We start from the raw sequence: 25,231 nt of genomic DNA, 5'->3' as shown, positions 1-25,231 counted from the left end.
AAGCTAGGGACAGCATTTCTACCCATCCTGGCTAATGGCTTTAGCCATTGAAGGACCTAATCTCCATGAAGTTTAGGGGTTTTTTTTAAACTCTGTTAAAGTCCTGGTCTTTACAACATCCTCTGGCAAGGAGTTCTACAGGTTGATTAAGATACAAAGAAGTGCTTTCCTAGGATTCAGCCTCATTAACAGTGTAGGGGTGGAGAAGACACATGGGCTCAGCACAGAGTTCATAAACCAGAATTATTATTATGAATAATAATGATCATCCACATCTAACTACACATCCCCTGTCTACTCACATTTGTTATTCCAAGGTTCTGTCCTTTCTAGACATGAATATTGCTGGAAATTCCATGTCTGGCTCCCAAGATTTATTTGTTCTCTTCCCCAGCTTTTGCTCTAAAAAAAGCTATACAGAGAACTGCCACAGGCATATCACTGCTTTCAATTCAAATCTCATACTTTCTTCCCATTGGCTCTCCTAGTTTCCTACCAACACTTCCTGGATAACCACCATTCTGTGTTTAACCCTTTCTAGGCAATTTAGTTAATGAATGCTGAAATGTTTAGAAATGGGGAGTACCCCTCCCAGCCATCAAAATACCCATCTAGAATTGCTGACTTTGGCCCTGGATTCTGCCAATTCCATTTTCCTTGAAACATCACTAATTCTTTCTGATGGTCACTATAGTTGTGTAGTTTATCTATCTAAAAACTCTGAAAGACAAGATAAATATTTTATGTAAAAGACTTTGGAATATTTCGTATTGTAGAATTAGAAGTGTTTTTGTTCATAGAGTTTTAAAAGTTCAATTGTCTTTCAATTGGGGTGAGATACAGAATTTTCTCTGAGCAAACACAGCACCGCTGTCAAAAATAGGGATTCATGTGACTAATAGAAAACAGTATTTTCTGAGGCATTTCTAGCTGATAGTAAACACTTCTTACAATCAGTCAATAGAGAGCAATTATGAGCCAGGAAACTCAGGCCTGGTCTTTATTTCAAACTTAGGTCAGCATAGCTAAGGTGCTAAGGGGTGTAAAAAAATATAATCAGTCCCAAACTAAGCTAACATAATTTGTCCTCTCTCAGCCTCCTGATGCAGCTAGGTCAATGAAAGAATACTTCAGTTAATCTACTTATTGTCATTCAGAGAGCAGGATTGTCTACAGGAAAAAAGCCACACAGCTATACACAACTTCTGTCCCTCTAAGAAGAGTCTACACTAGAATCCTGTAGTAGAAGCATAGCTACAGTGCTGTAACTATGCCACTGTAATGACAGTACTGTATACATGGCCGAACCAAAAAACATCCTGCTGTCTTCTGGATAAGCCGCTATGGAATAAAGAAATGCTTAAACTACCCAACAGGAAGCAAATATACTTTGTAGTTTTATTTTTTTTCGGAAATTGACTCATTTGAATAGCTTGTTGGCACATTTGCCCAAGATAGGGGTGCAGGATGTCCCCACTATAAGTTGCCCCAGCCTACATCCGTTCTGCACTAAAGTCGTGGACACTTATAGGAACTGATGAGTTATACATCCTCCCAATCCCCGCTCTTAAGTCACGCAACCCGCAGCCCCAATTTGCACAAATGCAAGTCAGCCACGGGGAAAAAAAAAAATCCCGCTTTGTTCTGCTGTAAGTCCAAGTGTTTTGGAACATATCTTGGACTTATAGTGAGAACATCCTGTAAAACTGTCCACACAAGTATCTTTTGTTATTTTAATCCTTTCACTTCCATAGACTACTTTCGCCTTAATTCTTTTTAGAACCACTGCTATATTATATAGCTACCTGTAAGCATAACATACAGGTTTGCATTTACTTGCAAAGAGGTATCGGTGTACATGTGAGGCCTCATTAGGACCAATCACACAAAGATTGAATGAACTAGGATTTGCCAACATTAATTGAGCATCAAGTACAGCCAGTTTAATTATCATTATCCAAGACTATCAACTCTTACACACTTAGACTGCAATAGCTAATTCACCTGAACATGCTTCAAAACACTCAGCATCCCTCAGGGGGTCGGGGAGGGAGAGAAGACATAACACTGCATTCTGGTCCCAATGTCAAGATCACCATAGCAAGTCAAGCAGAAATGAAAGGCACGGGGGAAAAGAAGAGAAGGAACAGATGATAAAGCAGAGACACAAAGAATGGCCAAATCAAACCAAAAAAAAAAAAAAATCTTGAAGAAACAAAGCATCATGTAAAAAAGACACTGTTAAAAGGTCTTTTTAAAAAGGTATAGAGGAAACAACCTGAGACAAGCAAAATACTGTGAATTGGACTGGGTGAAATTTTTGTTTCAGTTTGCTGGCAATTCTGAAAAATTAACGATTTTGCATCAAACAGGACAATTTGACTCAACACTAAACATTAAGTTCGTACTTATGTTTTAAACATTAATATAAATTTGAGAGGGCTTATTTAGTAACTTTAATTTCTAATGAAGGCATTTCTAATTCTAGCATTTTGTTTCAAAAATGTCAAAGTAAAATATTTAGATTCCACTATGCCTTGGAGGACCAGTTTGGCAAAACTGACATACATTTGCTGACTGTTTTGGTGTCATTTTTAATCTGAATGTTGGTGAAAATATGGATGAAATATTTCACCCAGATCTAAATCAAGATGAATGTAAAAGGGTAAATAGAATATATAGAGAAAAAAAGGAAATGAAAGATTATTTGCATAGAGTGCTTTATTCCACACACACACACACACACACACACACACACACACACACCCCCACCCACCCACCCACCCCTGGCTACTCTTGCCACCTTAAAAGTGAAAATTATATCAGTTTCATCTCTCTAGGTAACCCATTCCAGTGCTTCACCACCCTCCTACCGAAATAGTGTCTCCCAATATCCAATCTACACCTTCTCCACTGCAACTTGAGATCACTTATCCTTGTTCTGTCATTTGCCATCATTGAGACCAGCCTAACTAAATACTCTTTGTAATGTAAACTGTTTTGCTAGCTATTCTGTATGCACCTACAAAAAAGAAGCATAACCTCCAAAACACACTAATCAAAACCTAAATCTTGAATTTCAGCACGTTTAGCTCAAGTTATTTTTATAGACTCTTCCTAAGAGTCACATCTAAAAATCTCCCCTTGATTTTCTTGTTTCTCCAAAGTTTTGTTAAAAATACAAACACAAGCAGTGTCAGACAATACTAGCATAACTATTTTAAATAATTTGTGTTATTACAAAGGGGCTATGAAGATTGAGAACTCTTGCACAGGTAATATGATTTGTTTTGCAACAGCTACAGATATAAAATTAACAGATATAAAATGTCAAAAGTTTAGTACTTATAATGGAGAACGCAGACCAATTATGCTTACAAAAAATAAAAATACTATAGTGAACAGTGTTTTACTGAATAAGTCAATATAGGGTAAAAATGTTCACACTCTGGAGAGAGCGCCAGCAGTAAATGGCTGTGAGAAGAAATACTTCAGTTTTAGTTCCTTAAAATCTTCTGTTTGGTTTAACTGTACTATCTATATTAAAGTTTAATCAATGTAATTTTTATTTCATATTTCAACTCATTGTTCCTGAAGTGAACGGACTTAGAGAAGCTAGGGATACATTTGCTTTTGCAGCTTAAGTCACAGAACAAATAAGAAAAAAAAATACACTTTATTAATGTTAACACTGTCACTGTAGCTCAAAATTATAAAGAGCTTAAAAATGCAAGTTCTGCCATACTACTTCTTACAGTATTAAGCAAGCATTCACAGAAGTTAAAGATCTTATTTGATTACACTTTAGATTACCTCATTCAACATATTGTTGCATCCCATGAGTTTATGTATTTTTTTTTAAGTTCTGGCATTCACTTTGCATAGTACAATATTTAAAGTTCCTGAAATTAATAGCTATGTGCACATCTCAACAGCACAATAGTTTCCTTTGGTCAATTATTAATTATCTCTTCAAACCTTTAATCAAAGACAGCATGGATACATAGTTTTAGCTGTTTGTCTTCTTCTCTTTCCCTAATCAGTCTCCCTCTGCAATTACAGAAAAAAAAACCCTACTATAGAGGTAAGAAAGCTGTGTTTGTTCACCATATTTGTTTGCATGCTATTTCCCCATTCCCTCACCATTTGTCAATTTACATCTTTGGATTGTGAAGCTTTCAAATGAGTCATCTCTTTTCTAGACTTGTACACAGACATACATAACAGACCCCATTCCACTTGGAGTGTTGGGATACTACTATAAATATTTAGTACTATACTACAATGTCATTATCTCTTTCGCCTTTTGTAACAAACTGGGAGCTATCTGCATTATTCTTGTGAATAATATATTCCATTTTCTACTGCATTATTTATTTGAAGTAAAATCCCAGCTAATCAATTAACTGCTTAAAATTTAGGTTTAACCAGTTAACTGATTAAGTGAGCTGCCGCTGCTAGCCCCTCTGTATTGGGGGGACTGGCAGCAGGAGTCAGCAGCTGTGCACATAAGGGGAGAGAGGGGAAGCTTCTGCTCCTAACCCCCTGCCTCCCGCTGGCAGGGGTGCAGTTCCTGACCCCCCTCAGGACTGGTAAAGGGTGATGCTAACTATGTAACCGGTTAACCAGGTACCCATTCACATCTAAATCCCAAGGTTGTGACTTCGAGGCAGGAATGGTCTGTTACTTATTTGCCTAGTGTTTATTATAATAGGGTGCAAATCTATTTTGAACTCCTAAGTGCTATCACAGTAGAAAATACAAAATAACACAGACCAGATGTTTATTCCTAGAGCATCCTAAAGAAGTAAACTACATTTTTAATCTAGGAAATTCAGTAATATAAATCTTGAAAACACAAACATCTCAAACACAGAGGAATCAAACATCTACAAGGGAAATCTGAAAAAAAAACAAAAAAACACTAAGTGAGAATATAGAGTTATTAATCTGACATTTATAAACTACTGTGCATAAAGCCAGATTTATTTATTTTTCCAATTGCCCATTTATGCTGTTATATACATAATGTATTTCAATTATATTGCAATTATGTGCAAAAGTGCACACCCGTGGACCTATAAATTAAAAAAAAAAACCTAACAGTAAAAATGCTTACTCTACTGAATGAAATCACCAGCCACAAAGAGTTGAAGGACACAGTCTTTCAAATGCATTTAAAAAAAAAAACACAACAATTTCTGTCAGCATCTGTCATGGTACTGAAGAGTTGTGTAAAAAGGAAGGAAGCAGATTAAAAGAGTGTGATTTGATAACTCCCTAATCCACTAGGTCAGATTCATTTGTCCTATGATAGCTAAGCAGCACCAACGTGTAACAGAAGCCTGTTAAAACCTCAGTTTGGTATGGAAGTGGTGATGAACAAGCTTCACTAATTAGGGATGTAAGAGGTTAACCAGTTACCCGGTAAACAGTAGGCTTATTGGCCTGCTTACGAGGTTAGCTGCCTTACAAAGTTAACTGCTCTGCTGGCTAAACCCTGCCCACAGCCATGGCGGTTAACCAGTTAAACAAAAAGCTTAACCTGTCAACTATTTTAGTTCATTTTTACATCCCTACTGTATTTACAGTGGGAGTATGGCTCACCAACCTCTGCATCAGGGCAGAAATACTAAACAAACAGGCATCATAGAATCCCTCCGTCTTGACAGTAAATTGGCCTTTCAGAGACCGTACACTTCCCACTACAGATTATTTTTGGATTGTTTTGCTCACATTCAGCCAGAAAAAGCATATGCAACTATTTTTGCTTTCTGAACTAAGCCTTTAGAAGAACCATATGCATACTTAAAGCCCCAATGATTACTTGAAAAGCTGTAGACAAGTTGAAAAAGAGTAAACAAAAGGGATGAATGTTCCTCAGGGTTTGTATTATGAAAAGACCAATTTACACACCTCACAAAATTGTAGTAGTCTCATTCAAGGGAGCTGGCTTAAAATCTGGTTTCCTCCCCAACACTAACTCGCTGGTGTTGCCTCCCTCTTCCCCTCCCCCCCCCCCCACTTGTGTTGCTGGGTAAGGGTGGCTGCCGCAATGTAGCCTCTGCCTGTGGCCAGCCCAGCCCACCATGAACAGGGGCTGTTGGTTCAGTGCAACCCAGGACCAAGCAGTTCCAGCTCGCATCATTCCGGGACCGCTGCACCTCTGCATTTAAAATGTAGAGCCACCACTACATATAAGTCTGTCTAAATGTCCTAATTCCTTCCTGAGGGAAGCAATATACTGCATCCACCATAGATTATTTCTGTAATATCCATCATAAGATGACATGAATGTAAACAGGAATTTAAGGTTCATACCATGTCCATAATGAATATACTATATTTACACACACCCCCTCCCCACACACACACCCATGTTGCCCAGGTCATTCAGGGTAGGGGGATAGAGATTTAGGGGGGTGCAGGACTCAGGGCAGAGCTTTGGGGATGTGTGGCGCTCAGGACTAGGGTTGCCAGTTGTCCGGTATTTGCACCCTCTGTCCGGTAGAAAAATTCAGAAAATATCTGACATGTGCAATGTCCGGAATTTTCTGAATTATCAGCTGGGCGCCGGACAGAAGCCTGGCAGAGGCAGGGGAGCAACTGGGAGGCAGGTTGGGATTGGTGCTGGGAGCCCTGTGGTCACTTGCAAAAGCTCAGTTGGGCGGTGGCTGGGACTCCCAGCCACTCCCCCCGCCTGGCTTCTACTAGCAACTAAAGGGAGTACCTGCCGGGGGCGCGGCCTGTTGGATTCCGGCTGCGGCTAGTGGCTGCACCCCCCCCCCCGCCAGCTCTGCTTCCCGCCCCTGACTCCTCCCCACCAGCCCCCCAGCCCCGATACCCCCCAGTTCTGCTTCCTGCCCCCCCTTCCTCCTGGCCAGCCCTGCCCCCCTCCTAGCCAATCCCTCCCTCTTCCCCCCTCCCGCCCACGATCAAGTAGTGTCCAGTATTTTTTTGGGGGGGGTTTATCTGGTAACCCTACTCAGGACAGGAGGCTGGAGTATGTAAGGGTGAAGGAATCACAGCAGGGGGCGGGCACTGGCTTTTCACCAGAGGCAGCCACCCAGGGTAGTAGAGACTGCACACTGTACCCACCAGCTTGTCCCAAGGGGCCAGCGCAGGGGTCTCTAATGGACTACTACTGGCCTGGGGCAAGGGACAGTGGGGACTCCTCCTCCCACAGTTGGCCTGGCCTGGCCAGGGGCAGGGCTCCCTCAACTCCTAGGCCCTCCCTATGCAGGAGGGGCTGGTGGGAGCTGTCTACGGGCAGGGCGGCTCCACTTTCATGGTCTGGTGCCAGGAAAAATAGCAGGGCCCTGGCCCTGCTGGTCACATCCTTGGTGGTACTGCTGCCCAAAGTGGACATTCTGCAGGATAGCTCTCCTCTGCGGCTTGCTGCCCCTAGTGACCACTCTCATATCACATCTCTCAGAATACAGCCTCTCCCTTTGCATGTTATGGCAAACTGTCCTTTTCCCAGGACTTCTGGTTCTCCTGGCACAATTGGACCCTGACCTTGCTTTAAGTTAGGAGAAGAGGAAGCTGCCTACCAAACTTGATGGCCCTAGCTCTTACTGTTTGGGAGGAATTCTTGAACAAATGGACTCACACACAGACAAATAGACATGCTCTAAAATACATATATAGATGAACGAAATGAAATCACATGCTTTAAGACTATACTGTCTTCACAATTAGTGAGTGTCTATCAGTAACCATTATAGTTATGTTCACCTAGAAAGCTGGTAGAGAGCATACAAATCTTCATGAGTCAAAGGGAAAGAGAAGGTAACAAGTCTCATTTGAAGAGGTAGTTCTGGGTTTGTAAAAATGAGGGCATCCATACAAGTAGTATTAAGTAAATGTAACTTCAACTAGTTTAACATTTCTTGAGATTAAAATATTTTTGTAGATCCCAGAATGACTCAAATATATTTTGTTTTATAGTTAAGTCTACATCTTACAGAGATACTGAGACTATTACATTTTGAAACCAGATAAAAAAAGTCAACTATGTAAAAATATTTAAGCTGAAATCTCCAACACTGTGATAAATATTGCAATTGCGGGATGTTGCCAGATCATTTTACTTCATCACAAAGCCTACACTACAAAAGAAAGGGAGAGACTTTTAGCCAGGATTACTTACCCATGAAGTTGAGATAGCCCTCTCCTCCAAGCGCATGAGTAATGAGGCGAATCATTTTATGAAGCTGTATTCCACGATCAATAACCGGAGTGAGAGGTGAAAGCACACTCATATTTGTATACATCTCTGCATCCATCAGCCGAAATGCCAGCGTCTTATCACCAACAAGGGCCTGGAGTAATAAAGGAATTGGAGGGAAGAAGCCTTGATGTGCCAGAAGAGCTTCTTAATGTAAATTGATAAAAAGCAATGTGTGTTCTCGATTAAGTGACAAGTATATTGGATTAACTCTAGTGCACTGTAAGAGTTATATTTTAGGAGAATCATAAAGAAAACAAGACAGAAAATAAAGATTATAAAAAAGTTTCTTTTAACAACATTCAAAAGGCATATTAACAAGACTTCCAATTTAAAGATTCTTCAGTGAACAATGCAAATGCTTTATGTACACACACAGCTAAAGATACACAATTGTGTTTTTAGGCGTTTAGTCCAGACATAAAAAACAGGCTACAATTTCTATCCATCTGAAATCAGCAATTGAATGAAGCTATTAATTTTGTTCAATGAAGCCTAATTCAGTTACCCCTTAGTCTATGGTAGCAAACACTGCAAATGTTTTGTTCATTTTGCTGAAGTTTTCCATTTGACTTTTTCTGGAAACCATTTCAAGTAGATTTTTCAAGCTGGCTCACACATTTGCGTGATTTATTGGTCAAATAATAATTACAAACTCAGATTTTATACAACAAAATAAAATATAGTAAAAACTAAGAAGGAAACCAAAATGAGTAGTCAAAGTATTTACAATGTATTTGCTAAGACCAGGTCTACACTGGCAAAGAAAATCAATGCAAGACATGCAACTGAAGCTATGTGAATTGGGTAGCTGGAGTTGATGTACTTTGCATCAACTTTCTGAGTGGCCCCCATAATTGGAGGCTGATGGAGAAACTCTCCTGTCAACTTCAGTCGCGAGGAATTCTCAGATACCCTCAGCGTTTGATTTAGTGGGGCCTTATCAGACACACTAAATCAAATGCTAGAGCGACCACCAGAGCATCAATTTTCCTGGAAGTGTAGATGTGACCTCAACAAATGTTTCAGAGAACTAGGTTTCAGTTATTTTTTGCATATATTGTGTTTTATGTGCTACAATTTTCTTTTTTTATTTCCCCTTACGCAAGCATTGTATTTGACAGAATAGCTGTAAGAGGGACATGGTACTCAGCAAAATAACTAACATGATCTCCTATCTTATAAGTACAGTAGTGCAGAAGTGAAAAACAGCAGCCATAATAATATTTTGATTAAAAAAAAATCAAAAAACCATTTTGTGCTGTATATAATACTACCCCAAAGTTACAGTATACTTGCAAGATATATATTACTTAAGTACAGCATTATTCCCATTTTACAGTTATGGAAATGGATACATGCATAGATTAAAGGATTTGAAAAAAGTCAAAGGGGGAAATTCTGGCCTCACTGAAGTCAGTGCCATTTTGCCATTGATTTCACTGGGACTCAGGATTTCAACCAAAGTGATTTAATAACAGAGACTAAGCATAGGAAGATCCCTTGCTGTTTCCACTAGATCAAGTAGTTGTTTCACAGTCCATAAAAATAGCTAATTTTATAGAAAGCATGTGAGACCATTTCAGCTTTTTATTCAAATACTACTAACCCTGCTGTTTCATATGCCCCCAAAGCTTTTGCCTCTACAGCTTGTTTTTGGTACACTATTTCTTTATGCATAGATGGCAGAAAATAAGCTTTTGCTTTCATCAAGCACTGATTCTTATTCGAGTAAATAGCTTAGCTGGAAAAAGAATTATCTGCAAATCTGCTGAAGAAAAGATTATTTTACAAAAAAATTAAGTAATCTTGCTAATGTCTATTGCTGTATAAAAATAAGTCCCTTAATGCTGTGTAACCAAGTTCATTTTAGCACAGCTTTAAACTGCACATACAAAGACATATGCAAATATTCTATTTAGTGTGTTCACAAATAGGTATAATTTAGGCTGAATCAGTCCAATTCCCATTTTAAACTCTGTTTTGAACTTTTATTTTCTCTTTATACAACGCATTGAATAGTTTTTAAACAGTGCCATGTTGGAAAGCAAGCCATTTTTCCTTCAAATAAGTTCAGACTAAGATCATAAAATCAAAAGCTATCTTGGTTTCAGTATAAATGGATTTTCTTTTAAATGGCTGCCATCCAATTATGATTTTTAAGACTGAAAACAAAAACACTAAAGCCTGAAATCTAACATACTAGGGAGAGTGTGTCATCACAAAAAAACCTGGTTATTACATGTGCATCACTAGCCACAGTTAGCTCAAATAAGTGTAGAGGGCATAACTTCACAGAAGATTTTTTCTGGTCAAATTGTGTATTAACTATAAAGTTCAAAATAAAACTACTTTGCTAGATGAAACAATACAATTAGCAGAGAGAGTGTGGTCCCTAATAAAGAAAAGAATTACAGCACGTCTACACTTGCTCCATAGTTCATACTAGGGATGCAAATGTAACCTACCGAAATTGCTAATGAAGTGGGGATTTAAATATCCCGCGCTTCATTAGCATAATCTTGCCCACATGCTATTCTGCTCGCTAGCTGATTCGAACCAGCAAGTGCGCTCTGCATAACGTTAGTTCGAACCAAGGGGTTTGATTCAAACTAATGCATCCCAGAGCGCACTTGCTGGTTCGAATCAGCTGGCGAGCAGAATAGCGCGTGGGCAAGATTATGCTAATGAAGCATGGGATATTTAAATCCCTGCTTGATTAGCATTTTCGGTAGGTTACATTTGCATCCCTAATTTGAATTAGGGAGAAAGTGTAGACGTACCCTAAAAGAACAAAGATATTTTATGTTCTAGGTTAAGCAGCTATTTTTTTCCACATCAAAATCCAGATGGAAATACAACTTCTAAAGGAACAAATAGCTACAAAAACCACAAGAGTGCCTTTTTCAGTGGAATCCACAGTCTGAATTAAGATTATTACCCCCAATTTTTACAGCACAGTGAGATACATCTTTCTGCAAAGCACATTATCTCACATTTAGAGTGCCCCTACTAGGGATGTTAAATTGTGGGTAATTGACTAATCAAACAGTCAATGCATTTTCAATCAACTAGTTGATAGGGCGTCTCTTCCTTTGAAGTGTAGAAACAGTCCTACGGCGAAAACGCCACATGGAGCCGAGGATCAGTTGGGGACTCCCCAACTGACTCCAGGCTCCGTGCGACACTGCTGCTTTGAAACGCCATGAGGAGCCTGACTTCAGGCTTCCGTTGAGTTTCAAAGTGACAACACTGCATGGAGACCAGGGTCAGCGGGCACTCTCCAGCTGATCCTAGGCTCTATGTGGTGCTGCTGCTTTGAAGTACTTCCTCCTTTCCCCTCTTGCTGTCTCTTTCTGATAGAGGCAGCAAAGGGTAGCATTTGCTTATTGGATAGTCAACTAGTCCTTCACATTCCTAGCCCCTACACCTCTGACTGTAGGAGCCAAAAGGAGAGTGGTGAATCACTCCAACATTTCCCCTCAATTCTGATACAGGCCACTGTTGGAGACTGGACATTGACCTGGACAGAACATTGGTGTAATCCTCTATGACAACTCTTAAGTTTTTCAAAAGAGGTAACTAACCAGAGATACTTAAAAGAACGTTTTCAAAATATATATGGACTAGCTAAAGCCTCTATCAAATTCTAAGAGTGTGTTTCCATTAAAAAAAATTTAAAATGAACATTTGTTGGATGAAAGACTCCAATGTGTCCTACAAACAGATGAAGTTTCATTTATGGTGGCTGCAGAAGGTATTAATATTTAAACAGTATTAATATGGTTGACCATTTCAGTATGTTCTTACTGGATACAAATATAAAAATAAATTGCTATACCCTGAGAGTCATATAATCTAGAGTGATCCAATCACCGATAAACAGATTTAACTGGAATGGTCCGTGTGAATACATGGAAGTTAAAAATGGAAAAGGCTAAAGACCACTCTTATAAAAAAGAAAATTTGCATGCAAAAATCATGAAATTAAAAAAAAAAAAAGACTCCGTACTGGACAAATTAACTTCTAACTTCAGTATAGGGCAAATTAGTCGAAACAATGGTAAAGAATAAAATTGTCAGGCATGTAGAAGAACATAATTTGTTGGACAAAAGTCAGCACGGTTTCTGTAAAGGGAAATCACGTCTTACTAATCTATTTGAGTTCTTTAAAGCGGTTAAACATGCGGACAAGGGGGATCCAGTAGATACAGTATACTTAGATTTTCAGAAAGCCTTTGACAAGGTCCCTCACCAAAGGCTCTTGTGTAAATTACATTGCCAATACATAAGAGGGAAGGTCCTTTCATGGATTGAGAACTGGCTAAAAGACAGGAAACAAAGGGTAGGAATAAATCGTAAATTTTCAGAATGGAGAGGGGTAACTAGTGGTGTCCCCCAACGGTCAGTCCTGGGACTAATCCTATTCAATTTACTCATAAATGATCTGGAGAAAGGGGTAAGCAGCGAGGTGGTAAAGTTTTCAGATGATACCAAACTGTTTAGGATAGTCAAGCCAAAAGCAGACTAAAGAACTTCAAAAAGATCTCACCAAACTGAGTGATTAGGCAACAAAATGGCAAATTAAATTTAATGTGGGTACGTGTAAAGTAATGCATATTGGAAAAAATAATCCCAACTATATGTACAGTATAATAGGAGCTAATTTAGCTACGACAAATCAGGAAAGAGATCTTGGAGTTATTGTGAATAGTTCTCTGAAAACTTGCACACAGTGTGCAGTGGCAGTCAAAAAGGATGATAGGAATTATTAAGAAAGGGATAGAAATAAGACGCAGAATATCTTACTGCCCCTTTATAAAACTATGGTACGCCCACATCTTGAATACTGTGTACCGATGTGGTCTCCTCACCTCAAAAAAGATATTTTGGCCTTGGAAAGGGTTCAGAAAGGGGCAACTAAAATGATTAGGGGTTTGGAACTGGTCCCATATGGAGAGAGGCTAAAGTGACTGGGACTTTTCAGTTTAGAAAAGAGGACACTGAGGGGGGATATGATAGAGGTACAGGCAGTCCCTGGGTTACGTACAAGATAGGGACCGTAGGTTTGTTCTTAAGTTGAATTTGTATGTAAGTCGGAACTGGCGTCCAGATTCAGCCGCTGTTGAAACTGACCAGCAGCTGCTGAATCGGACACGCCTGGGGCAGAGCAGCTGGAGTGCTGCTGGGTTGGCCTGGTAGCACCGACCCTTGGAACGGCGGGACCAACCCGGCAGCACCCCAGCTGCTCTACCCCAGGTGTCCCCAAGTCAGCCGCTGCTGAAACTGATCAGCGGCTGATTCCAGGAAGCCCGGGGCAGAACAGCTCTGCCTCGGGCTTCCTGTAGTCAGCCGCTGGTCAGTTTCAGCAGCGGCTGACTTGGGAACACCTGGGGCAGAGCAGGTGGGGTGCTGCTGGGTTGGTCCAGTAGCACCACACCTCGGCGCTGTGGGACCAACCCGGCAGCCCCCCAGCTGCTCTACCTCAGGCGTCGGCGAGAAAAGCCTGGTCTTCTGGGGGGGGGGGGGCGCACTAGCTGCGCCTCCCCCCCCCCCCCCCCAGCAGACCAGGGAGACGCAGAGCGGCTTTTCTCGCCGCAGAGGATGCGGGCGGTGGGACCGCGGCGCGTCTCGGTGGTCCCACCGCCCGCGTCCTCCACGGCAAGAAAAGCTGCTCTGCGTCTCCCTGGTCTGCTGGGGGGGGGGGCGCGCTAGCTCCACGTCTCCCTAGTCTGCTGGGGGGAAGTGTCCCCTGCACCGCCGGAGGCGGCGACAGTGGAGGAGGCACCCCCCACTAGCAGGGACCCCCCCCGTTCGTAACTAGGGGTCCGACTTTAGTCGGACTGACGTAACCCAGGGACTGCCTGTATATAAAATCATGAGTGGTGTGGAGAGGGCCGATAAAGAAAAGTTATTTATTAGTTCCCATAATAGAAGAACTAGAGGACACCAAATGAAATTAATGGGTAGCAAGTTTAAAACTAATAAAAGAAAGTTCTTTTTCACATAGCGTGTAGTCAACCTGTGGAACTCCTTGCCAGAGGAGGCTGTGAAGGCTAGGACTATAATAGAATTTAAAGAGAAGCTAGAGTTTAAACTCTGTTGTAGTCTAGTTCTTCTATTTATGGAGTTTAGGTCCATAAAAGGCTATTAACCAAGGGCTAGAAATGGTGTCCCTGGCCTCTGTCAGAGGCTGGAGATGGATGGCATGAGACAAATTGCTTGATCATGGTCTTCGGTCCACCCCCTCTGGGGCACCTGGTGTTGGCCGCTGTCGGCAGACAGGCTACTGGGCTAGGTGAACCTTTGGTCTGGCCCAGTACGGCCATTCTTACGTACTCCCAAAGCCATCTTAACTTACATTGTAGTCAGCATATCTAAAACAGACATTTAACCAGTATAAATAATATAGGAGACTATATATATACACACACATTCAAGTAAACGGATGTACAGGTATTTCCATTACTTCAGTGCTCTGAAGTTTCCAGCTTTAATGTTGCCTCTTCCTCCTCCACACCCAACCCCAAATAAAATGATTAAAGAATCATTAATCAGATACCGAATTAGCTCTTAAAGTGGAACAGTTACCAGTATAAGACAATGTAATACTAGAAAGTCTCCAGATGGTAAACCGTATTAAAAGATATAAGCCAAGATTGTCAACTTTTTAGTTCCAGATGACTTGTCTTAATGAGCCCAGGATTTTCAGAGTGCTGAGTGTTCACTCTGTGAAAGTCAGACCCCTTTATAAGACAGTCCCAGATTGGGAACAGGAAATCTTGACTACAGTAATCAGTATTTAGCACTGATCTATGGAAAGTGCACTAATTTGTTCCTCCATTTATAGTCTTTACCAAAATATTTATTATAGTACCTGATCATGGCTCTCTGCATATGCAATGTATTTCTCCTCATACCGCCTATTTGTCAGCGTATGCACTATATTGCCCATATTCCAGTCTTCATCTTTCAACTCTTTAATTATCTGTTAAAAGGTAATTCAAACATTACTTTTGCTTCAACTAAATTGCATTATACATTTTTCCATGGCATTTAGGGATTTGAAGTTTCCCTAAATTATAAAAATAGCATTATTCTTAGCGTCTCCTCATTTCAAAAAGCCTTTCAAGTGATGAACTTCCCCTATTTGATCTCCCAAATGGGAATTCCTTCTGAACTCACTATAATGCTCGTTAGAATTTCTAAACCCATACTTCATGTTTTCTGCTATGTCAGCTGCCAACTTTTGATTAATAACCATGGCATGTCAACATTATTTAAACTATTCTCTTTTCTGCTTTATAAAACGTTAAGGGATACACTTGGCATCATTTTAATGGTCGACTTCACAGAGCAATTTCAGTGTTGAAGCCCTATCTTTCCTTTGTTATGCAATACTTCATAAGCCTTCACCAACTGTTTTTGTTATAGTTCAACCTTAAATAGAATATCAATTAAAGTATTATATAAAAAGTGTCAGTAATAGAACCAGGGAGTTTAACATTACACTATGTAATTAAAAAAATCAAAAGCAAAAAACCCCCAAACATTTCAGCAGCCACTTGGCATACAGGCATGGAAGCAAAAATTAACACATGTGAATAGACCAACCATTCCAATCCATTTTATCCAGAATGAAAATACTAAACACTTTTAAGCACTCAACAATGAGAACGTAGATACTCTTACATCAAAGTCAATTGTAAGAAAATACGCAATATACTATGTTTGGCTTAATAGAATGACTTAATACTTGAGTATTCTTCCCATTAGCCTATTTTTTTTAGAATGAGTATTTCTGATTTTTAAGAAAACTGTTGTTAGCCTTCCAGTGGAGTTAGGAATGGAAACAAGCAAAAACTGAAAAATCTTTTTTAAACACACAATCATGTGTGTTCACTTGGTTCAATTGTCAGAAGCTTTCGCTCAATTCATATATTAGTGTTTTCAGGCAGCAAATCAAGGCACCAAAATGTATCTTATTGAAAAGTCAAACCGCTCTAAGAGGCTGGTTTGCATCTTTCTGCTCTAAGGCCCATCCATCACTTCCTACTCCAAACTGGCTCAAAGAAACCGATGGAAAGAAAACTCTAACCAGCCTTTATTAGCACTGGCTGTTAGTTGTCCTTGGAGTAGCAAGTCTTATAGAACTTAATTAATTTCAGCTGGGGCCTGTTGGTGACATGAGTTTAAATAGGGAAAAATATCCCACACAACTAATGGGGTTTACATCTCTGATTTAAGAACACACACTTTTGTGAGTCACATATTTTATTTTTCTTTAAGCTTCCCATGCTTTTATTGAGGCCATTAATACTCATATGAAATATTTATTGCCTTTATTGCTTTTCAGATGATCATGGTGTCATTGGGGATTTGCTTCAAATCTTATGTCTAATTGAAAGACTCATTCTCTGAAGGGTCTGACAGCCTTTTGAGATTGTTTATTGTTTTATTCCCTTTCTTGCCATTCCTTTTATTAAGGAGAAGGCGATTTAAATCCCTTTCTTACATGAGCTATTGGAGTTTAATGCATCATTACTTTTTAAGCACATTTACAGGTTTTTTATTCCTCTTTTCTTATACATCCTACTGGTTGGTGCTGTGTGGCACAGCATGTTCTAGTGCATGTATTTTTGTTGTTGTTTTTCCTTTGCTTTTTAAGTTGCGTTAGATAAAAATGTTACATTTAACTTAGAGAGCTTTCATTGTGTCTTGTACATAAATATAGGATTATTAAATGCAAATGTTTATTTCAGTGTTCAGAGATAAAAAAGAGCTATTTGGACAGAACTAAAATCCAACAAAGTACAGGCAGTCCCCGGGTTATGCGGATCCAACTTATGTCAGATCCGTACTTACGAACGGGGCATTTCTCGCCCCGGAGGACGCGGGCAGCGGGACCGCGGCGCGTCTGGGCGGTCCCGCTGCCCGCATCCTCTGGGGCGAGAAAAGCTGCTCCGCATCTCCCTGGTCTGCTGGGGGGGGGGGGGGGGCGCCCCAGCAGCCCAGGGAGACGCAGAGCAAAGCCGCGGAGGACCCAGGTGGCAGGTCCGCCCAGACGTGCCGCGGTCCCGCCGCCCGGGTCCTCCGTGGCTTTGCTCCGCATCTCCCTGGTCTGCTGGGCGCTACTGGGCCAACCCGGCAGCACCCAAGCTGCTCTGCCCCAGGCATCCTGATTCAGCCGCTGCTGGTCAGTTTCAGTCCCTATCTTGTACGTAACCCGGGGACTGCCTATAGTCAGTCTAGGCTCATCACAAAGTATAAAAAAAAGAGTCAACCAGAATACAAAGATCATGTATCAATCTCATACCAAGATCCCCTGCTCACCAAAGGGAGGCCCTGAGCCATAGTGGTGATAAGGCTCTTCGTCTGAGCTATAGAGTCATGGCTAAAGACTAAAAAGATTTATATAGGGGTATGTGAAGGACTACTAAAATTGCAAGTTCTTGGCTGCAACAGAACAGTTACCTGAATTACTTTGAAGGTTTATTTTATATAAAACAGACCTCTATCATAGAAAACAGAAAAGTGAATTTTGTTTTCTCACCTGTATCCATTTATCTGGAATTGCCATAGCCAGTCGATAATCAAATCCACCTCCTCCCTGTGCAATAGGGCAACAAAGAGCTGGCATTCCAGAAACATCCTTGAATAAAAAACACATTGCAATATTATTTTGATAGAACTTCAAGTTACTTGTTACATTTCCAAACCTAAGAAAGCTTTCCTATATTTAAAAAGTAATCAGATATCAAACCCCACACATTACTGCTTTCAAAAGCTACAGTGCAGAATGTACAATTATACTTCAATGTAACAATGGCAGTTTCTAAGATGAGGGTTGCGTTCCATCTTAAGGAGACTTACCCTGTGCTAATTCTGCATGAGCTAGCATGCTAAAAAGAGAGCGTATCCATGGGAGCAAAAGAAGTTAGCCACCTCAGAATCCTGTTCTTCAGAGACTATAGGAATATACTCACGGCAGCCAGCCCTTTCAGCACTTGCATTACCATGGCTATGTATTATCGGTGTGATGAGAGCCGTCACTGTTTAGCTTTGAACTTTTTTTTTTTTTTAAAACACCAACTGGATGTATGTAAACTAAATTATCCAGTCAACCAGCTCTACCAAGTGAGATAGGCGCTTAAAACTCAATCCCGCATTCCTTGCCTTGACTCCAACAGGGTCAAAAAAAGTGACCAAGGAATGCAGAATCAGACACATGGATTGAAATTCCAAACAATTTTGTTCTCTCTCCCTTAAAATATAATTGACTCGTGAGTGCATCATTTATTGAATGTACTACATGACTAGACACTTACATCACATGTTCCTGAATAGATGACTCTCCCTACCACTTTATATAATACAGGTTGGACCTCCCTGGTCAGGCACCCTCAGGACCTGAGCTGTCCTGGACTAGAGAGTTTGCCAGACCAGGGGAGGCCAGTGTTCCCCTGCTGGCTGCCCTGATCCCAGGCTCCTCTCCCTGGGGCTCCCTACCCTGTTGCTGGCCCCACTAACGTTGCCCAGAATGGCTCCACAACTTGCTGTCCATTCGCTGCCCCAGGGTCTCTCTGGGTTCCCAACAGGGACAGCTTAGCCACTGCCAGTCCCACTGTCGCAGGGTGTTCCCCAGGGTTCCCAACTGAGGCCACCCAGCTGCCGCTGACCCTGCTGCTGATGGGGATTCCCCATACAGGGGCTGCCTCAGCCACCCCACCCCACTAATAGGGCTGTGCTGCTGTTGGAAATTTGTGGATTTTCCCTGGCAAGGGCCATCTGCCTCAGAGTCCTACTTCAGCCTGGGGTTTGCCAGCGGAGGTTGCCCGGTCACTCTGACCCCACTGCCAATGGGGTTTCCTGGGGTTCCTGGCAGGCCACCCAGCCACAGGCATCTTGGCTGCATCCAAGAGTTCCCCGGGTGGGACCAGGACTCCTCAGTCACCTGGCCCCACTAATACCAGAGGCTCAATAGCCAGGGGCACAGCTCCCTGGCCTCACTGATGCTGGGGGCCCCCCAGCCATCACTTGGCCCCATTGATGCTGGGGGGCTCCTGGCCAGGCTGGGCCCTCCCTAGATGATGCCTTCCCCAACCAGGGCTCCCCAGCCCCTGCATTGCACCAGGACAATTAGGTCCAGCAACATCTGTGGCCCTGCTGAATGACAGATATTACCAGACCAGAGTCTCCCAAGATTTGAGAGGTTTAAACTCTAGAAGACACATCCAACCCTTCAATTACAAGCTATCCACAAATATTTGTAGTTTGCCTATTATGTGAATAAAAGATTTTCAAACAAGATCTAGGAGCATTTCCAGTACAACTTTTGCAGTATAAGCACACATTTTGCCACCTCAAAAAAGTAATCAAAAGAAACCACATTTTATTTACAAAAAATGATTGTAAATGTCCTTTGCTGCATATATTGTGTTCTAGAAGAAATTTGCCCCAGTTCAGAAGATCCAGGCGCATGGTATAAGGTTAAATGGGATAAACTGATAGAGGACTACGCAGAGGAGATCCTCACTTTGTTTTTAAATGACTCTTCTGTATTTCCTATAATATTTCCTATAGAAGACCTGAGAGAAAGTCTGTGTGTGAATATTTCTGTTTAAACACTAACGTAAGGAACCCAGAAAACATTAAATAGGTTAGCAAAATTTCTAGCCTACTCACAAGGTTTTCTACACTTCTGCTCTCCCCATGTGGATTCTTTCAATAAAGTAAACAGGACCAATGAGGTCCATGGAAGTGATTCTCTCTTCCCAAATAGTTAAAGACAATGTTCAGGAGAAGAGCCCAACAGCTCTCCTAAATTGTTCAGGCATATGCCTTTCACTGCTGTGGCATGCTGTGCAGGAGGTCTCTGATAAATTCCTGACATCATGACATTCTGAAATCTATTAGATGAAGGACAATGTTTCTAGCAGGCCTGGAGCTTTGATAGTGTTCTCTCAAGCTAATTTCTACAATTATTAATAATAAAATCTTAAAACAAACATTTGATAACTACACCAGTGGCATAAACAGAAACATTAGTGATGAATGCTAACTTCAGTCACATTTTAAAAATTAGCAGCTTATTCACACCACTTTACAGGCAAGTTTGAAGTGTAAAAACTCACTTGTTAGTTGGAGTGGAGTTATATATTAGATATCAGTCCTAAAATTTCACTGAGAAGTCTGATGGTTTCCGATGCCTGAAACTACTAATTGATTTATTTGTAGTCTTCCAAAAAATCCATTTTTATCTGAGGTGTATGGTTTAATTTTGGTTATTAGCATTTGTTTTCATTATTGCCCAAAACATTTAATTCTCACGGTAAATTAAAAGGTGAAAGAAACCTTAATCCTCCAACCACTAGCTACTTGTACACCATATTCCTGTCCGGTGCCAGTGTTTGTGCCATCCTGCCCTGTGTGAAACAGGACACTGGTACACAAACAGGCTACCACATTAGAACTGTTTAGAGCACCACAACTTCTTTTAGCATCAAAAAAGCAGAGCTACCGGACTGGGTTCCTGCTAAGGTATGTGCCTGCATGGCCATGCACAAAAAATTCTTCCTCGGCCCACCTCCTCTGAGGAGCCAAGCAGCAGCACTCCCGCAGCAGGCATTGCTCTGGTGAGGGAGCCACTAGGGTAGGGGCTGGGATCTGCTGCGACCATGCCGTGGATGGAAGCCTGCTCTGGTGGCTGGTGCTGCCCTGTGGAGGGAGGGCTGGGGCCTGTTCTGGTGGCTGGGGCTGGGAACAGGACCTTCTGCATGGCAGGGTGTGTGTGTCTGTTCTGGTGGCCAGGAACATGACATGCTGCATGGCTTTGGGGGTGGGGAGGGAAGGAGGGAGAGGAGGACTGGGTCCACTTCAACAGCTGGGAATGGGACATGCTACACAGGGAGGGAGGGAGTGGGGTCTGCTCCTGTAGCATCTAAACCAGCACACATGACCTCAATATTCGTGCACAAGCCAAAACTCACTCTGCTCATGGTTGAAAAATCTTAGTGGGAACATTGCTGCTGGATAACCAGCCATCCAGAAGTAAGACATCTTTTTAGGCTCTTTTTTTTTTTTGGTCAAAGGGAATTGAAGGGTTTGGTCAAAAAAGGAATCAAGATTTTCAAAGGTACCTTGGGCTTAGAAATTACTAAGGCAAAGCTAAATGAGGAATACAGAAAATTACAAAAATCATCTGCTTAAAGTCAGACAACTCTTCAAGGAGTATATGACAATGTCATTTTCAGGCAAAGCCTCTTGTCTCTCATGAGGAACTTATTCAATTGTCATTATATGCAAGCACAAATTCATGCTTGCCATTTTAATTTAAAAATCATATCAATAGTTCCTATACCCCAATCTCTTTCCATCATTAGCATGTGGCTCAATTGCACATTTTGTCTATAGACTCCCCCTAGACAGAAAAAATGTATTGAACTGAAGTAGTTTTCAATTTAAAGAGAATAAATTGAAGACCTATCTTGTTTAAAAAAAATCTCCGACCAAATAATGCAAACAGGCTGAACTCAAAGTTTCATTGGCAGGAATGTTGATAATCTGACTATCACTCCCTAGATGATGAACCAATTTTATTTGAAGTGAACTGAAAGATCAATATAGCCACCTTAAGTTTTATGTGTCAAATAATTGCTTCTTTTCATCAATTGCTATTTTTGATACCTCATGTCATTAAGCTCTTAAAAGCACCTTGGTAGATAGCTGTCAGTTACATATTAGGATGCCACATTCAACTGAAATTAACCTTATTTTGTTTTTGGAAAGCTATATTGGAATTCTTAATAAAATAGTGTGGATTTAAAAGAATAGGCCTTCACATGCTTCATGATACACCAGATGCATCCTGCATACATCTTTGCTGGGTGGCTGGAAGCAGTAAGCAAGAACCCCAGATGCATTACAACACAGCATACTAATAAAGACATTCTAAAAAAGAATTTAGAGTTTATTTTTCTTAACATAAAAACACATCAGTGAAAAACCCAACAATCAATTAACAGAAATTTACAGCTTTAGAGTTTGATATTACCATTAGCAATTCCGCATGCCAACAATACTCCTTTGAAGCCAAAACCAGTTTTCAACGCCTTCCACCAATTTTAATGAATACTACTTATGCAGAAACCCTGAACATTTTAATGTTAAATCTAAATTAGCATAAACATCAGAATCTTCTAAATTTATCACATTTATCACAGAGGGGAATTGTCAATTATGCATATATTGAATTATATCAGCGCATAGCTTCTTTCTGATTGCTAATTGTGAACATTTGATACCACGAATAAGTAGTCAACAGTTGGCAATCAAAGCAACAACAAGCAAGCAACACAATGATATCTGAATTAAGAACCTTCATACAAGCTAACCTACATCATTTGGAATGTGCCTCCAATGTAATGAAAAATAACACATTAATACTCAATTCTCCCCCTGCACATGCACACAAAGATGATTGCATGGAGAAGGAACCCATTCACCTTTAGTACGTATCTTCTGGTACTTTTGTCAAAATTGTCACTAATAATTAGAAAACTATGCACACTACAACAGAAACGGATTAATGTTAAATGATGCATCACATACTAATTCTAAAGAAGTTGCAATATAGACACAATGACATTTCACCAGTACTCTTATTTACTATATAATAAACTTTTATTCAGATATGGCTAAACTTAATATTACCTCAGCTACTGTTATGCATTCTGGATGCAATAAATGAACCATATGGTTGGCCATTATTAGATAAACGAGAGCATCTTCATCCACATGTAGACCAAAATATTCATGGTAATCTCCACTGAAGCCAGTACCTAGTTAACAAAAAAAGTTAAGGCCCCAAATACAGAGAGTCAGATTTTCAAGTGTCAAGCATTTTTTTATTTGCAATAATCCATTTAATCACAACATGCAAAAGAATTAAAAAAAAACATTTAACTATTTTTAGAATGACTTAAATGTAGACCTACTCAATGTATCATCTTCTTGTTAAAATTTACTCAAAAATATAGCAGCAAGACAAACAGGTAGGGCAGTGGATACCAACCTTTTTACACTGAAGATCACTTTTTAAATCTCAGAACAAGTGAAGATACTTCCACCAAGGCTCAGAACAAGTCTCATACTTCCCCCAAGATCCCACACCTTCCTTGAATCCCTGCCTTCTCGATTCTCCTCCTCTCCATCACTTGCTATCCCCAGCCCTTATAACACTCTACACTGCCACTCCCCCCGCCCCAAATTCTTGTGTAGGAAGAGGTTTTTCCAACATTTGGCCTGTCTAGACTGGACCAATTGTCAGAAAAACCCCTTCTTTTGGAAACCCCCTTATTCCTCGTGGAATGAGGAACATAGGGGTTACTGAAAGAGCATGTTTGTTCTTTCACTAAAAAAACAGAAGAACAAATGCATCCCTGGATGCGGAAGAGTTTTTCTGGGGTATCTCCGGAATCCTAGAAAAACTCCTGCAGTCTAGCCGTACCCTCACTGGGTTGAGACAGGCTGTGTGGGCTCTGGGATAGGAATAAGGGATTTAGGTGTGAAAAGGGGTGAGAGGTGCAAGCTCTCAGAGGAAATTTGGTTGCAGGAGGAGGTGGAAAAGGGGACACTGGCTCAGGGAGGGGGCTCTAGGCTGGGGAGTATTAGGGTCAGATGGAGGGTTGAGGTACTAAGCAAGCCACAGGCTTGTGGATGTGACGGTGCAGGAATTTGGGTTGGGGTATGTGAGGGGCTCAGGGAAGGGGGGGTCCACTTATGATAGGCTCAGATCTAGGGTCTGGGGGGTGCAGGAGTGTTATAATGCTGAGGCCAGATGGGGGCTTGGCCAGTTGGGGGTTTGTTGGCCAGGCTTCATTTTTAAATAGACTGTGTCAGACACGAAAAGTTTCTGCGTTGTCTTTATTTATGAGAAGGGCAGGGAACCTGTTTTGAGTCGGGGTCACTGACGCACAGGAAAGTCAGTTGGGGCCACACAAGAGAGATTAAAAACCCTCCTCCAAAAACCACCCAAGCCTCACTAATGTAGCCCCAACTATGCTGGTGGGGGAAGGGGACATGGTACTGGGGAAGGGTGCTAGTGGGTGCTGGGGCAGGGGACAGGGTGGCAGTGGGGGCAGGGGACAGGGTTCTAGAGTGAGGACAGGGTGCCGTGGGGGGGAGAGAGGACAGTGTGCCGGGGGGGGGGGGGGGGAAGGAAGGGGCAAGGTTCTGCAGCAGGGGTCAGGGTGCCAATGGGAGCAGGGAGTCCCCTACACCCACCTCCTCCCAGGACTCCTCCTCTCCCCCCCTACCTCCCTGGCAGAGCAAGGAAGCCCCAACGCACACCTCCTATGAGGCCAACTCCCCCTCCCATGCAGCAGGAAAGCACTGGCACGTGCTTCCTCTGGGGCTGCCTCCCGCCTCCCGCAGAGAAGGGTGCACCTGGGCTGAACACCATGGCGAGCTGGCCAGGCAGCTGCTCCTCTTTGCTTCAGCCCAGCTGCACCATGCTCAGTCCAGGGAGGCTGCATCTCACTCCAGCTGAGCTGGAGCAAAGAGGAAGGGATTCCCAATCAGCAGGAGTGTGGCACAGCCTCCCCAGGCTGAATGCAGTGCAGCTGTGCTGGAGAAGAAGGGAGCAGCTGCCCGCCCAGCTGGCCATGGTGTTCAACCCAGGTGTATCACGCTCCACGTGGGCTGGCGCAGAGGGGAAGCTGCCTGGCAAGCTGGCCATGGTGTTCAGAAGAAGCAAAGGTTGTGCCACGCTCCAGCTAATCAGGAGGCTTCTCTGCTCCAGCCCACGTGGAGCATGGTGCACCCTGGCTGAGTGCCATGGCCAGCTGGCTGGGCAGCTGCTCCCCTTTGCTCCAGCCCAGCTGCCCTGCCCTCAGCCCGTGGAGGCTTCGCCTCACTCCAGCTGGATTGGAGCAAAGAGGAAGGGCTTCCCGATCAGCAGGAGCATGGCGCAGCCTTGCTGGGCTGAACGCAGGGCAGCTG

At 41.9% G+C, this 25,231-nt stretch overlaps 1 protein-coding gene across 4 annotated transcripts in view; it reads right to left on the bottom strand.

Moving 5' to 3' along the window:
* The window catches only part of GBE1 (1,4-alpha-glucan branching enzyme 1), a 264,165-nt gene that overhangs the window by 57,887 nt on the left and 181,047 nt on the right, over window positions 1-25,231 (bottom strand). For all 4 annotated transcript variants that reach the window (XR_012897753.1, XM_075909685.1, XM_075909701.1 and 1 more), the window contains exons 9-12: window positions 22,943-23,070; window positions 17,784-17,882; window positions 15,108-15,218; window positions 8,153-8,324 (exon numbers count right to left, since the gene is read on the bottom strand). Coding sequence is in view for 3 of the 4 variants with exons in the window: in XM_075909685.1 (XP_075765800.1) it covers window positions 8,153-8,324; window positions 15,108-15,218; window positions 17,784-17,882; window positions 22,943-23,070 (510 nt within the window). In the remaining variant the exon portion in view is untranslated. The remainder of the gene's footprint in view (window positions 1-8,152; window positions 8,325-15,107; window positions 15,219-17,783; window positions 17,883-22,942; window positions 23,071-25,231) is intronic.

Source organism: Pelodiscus sinensis, chromosome 1 (assembly GCF_049634645.1).
Source record: "Pelodiscus sinensis isolate JC-2024 chromosome 1, ASM4963464v1, whole genome shotgun sequence".
NCBI classification, from domain to species: Eukaryota; Metazoa; Chordata; order Testudines; family Trionychidae; genus Pelodiscus; species Pelodiscus sinensis.
This window is presented reverse-complemented; position numbering and strand designations above follow the sequence as displayed.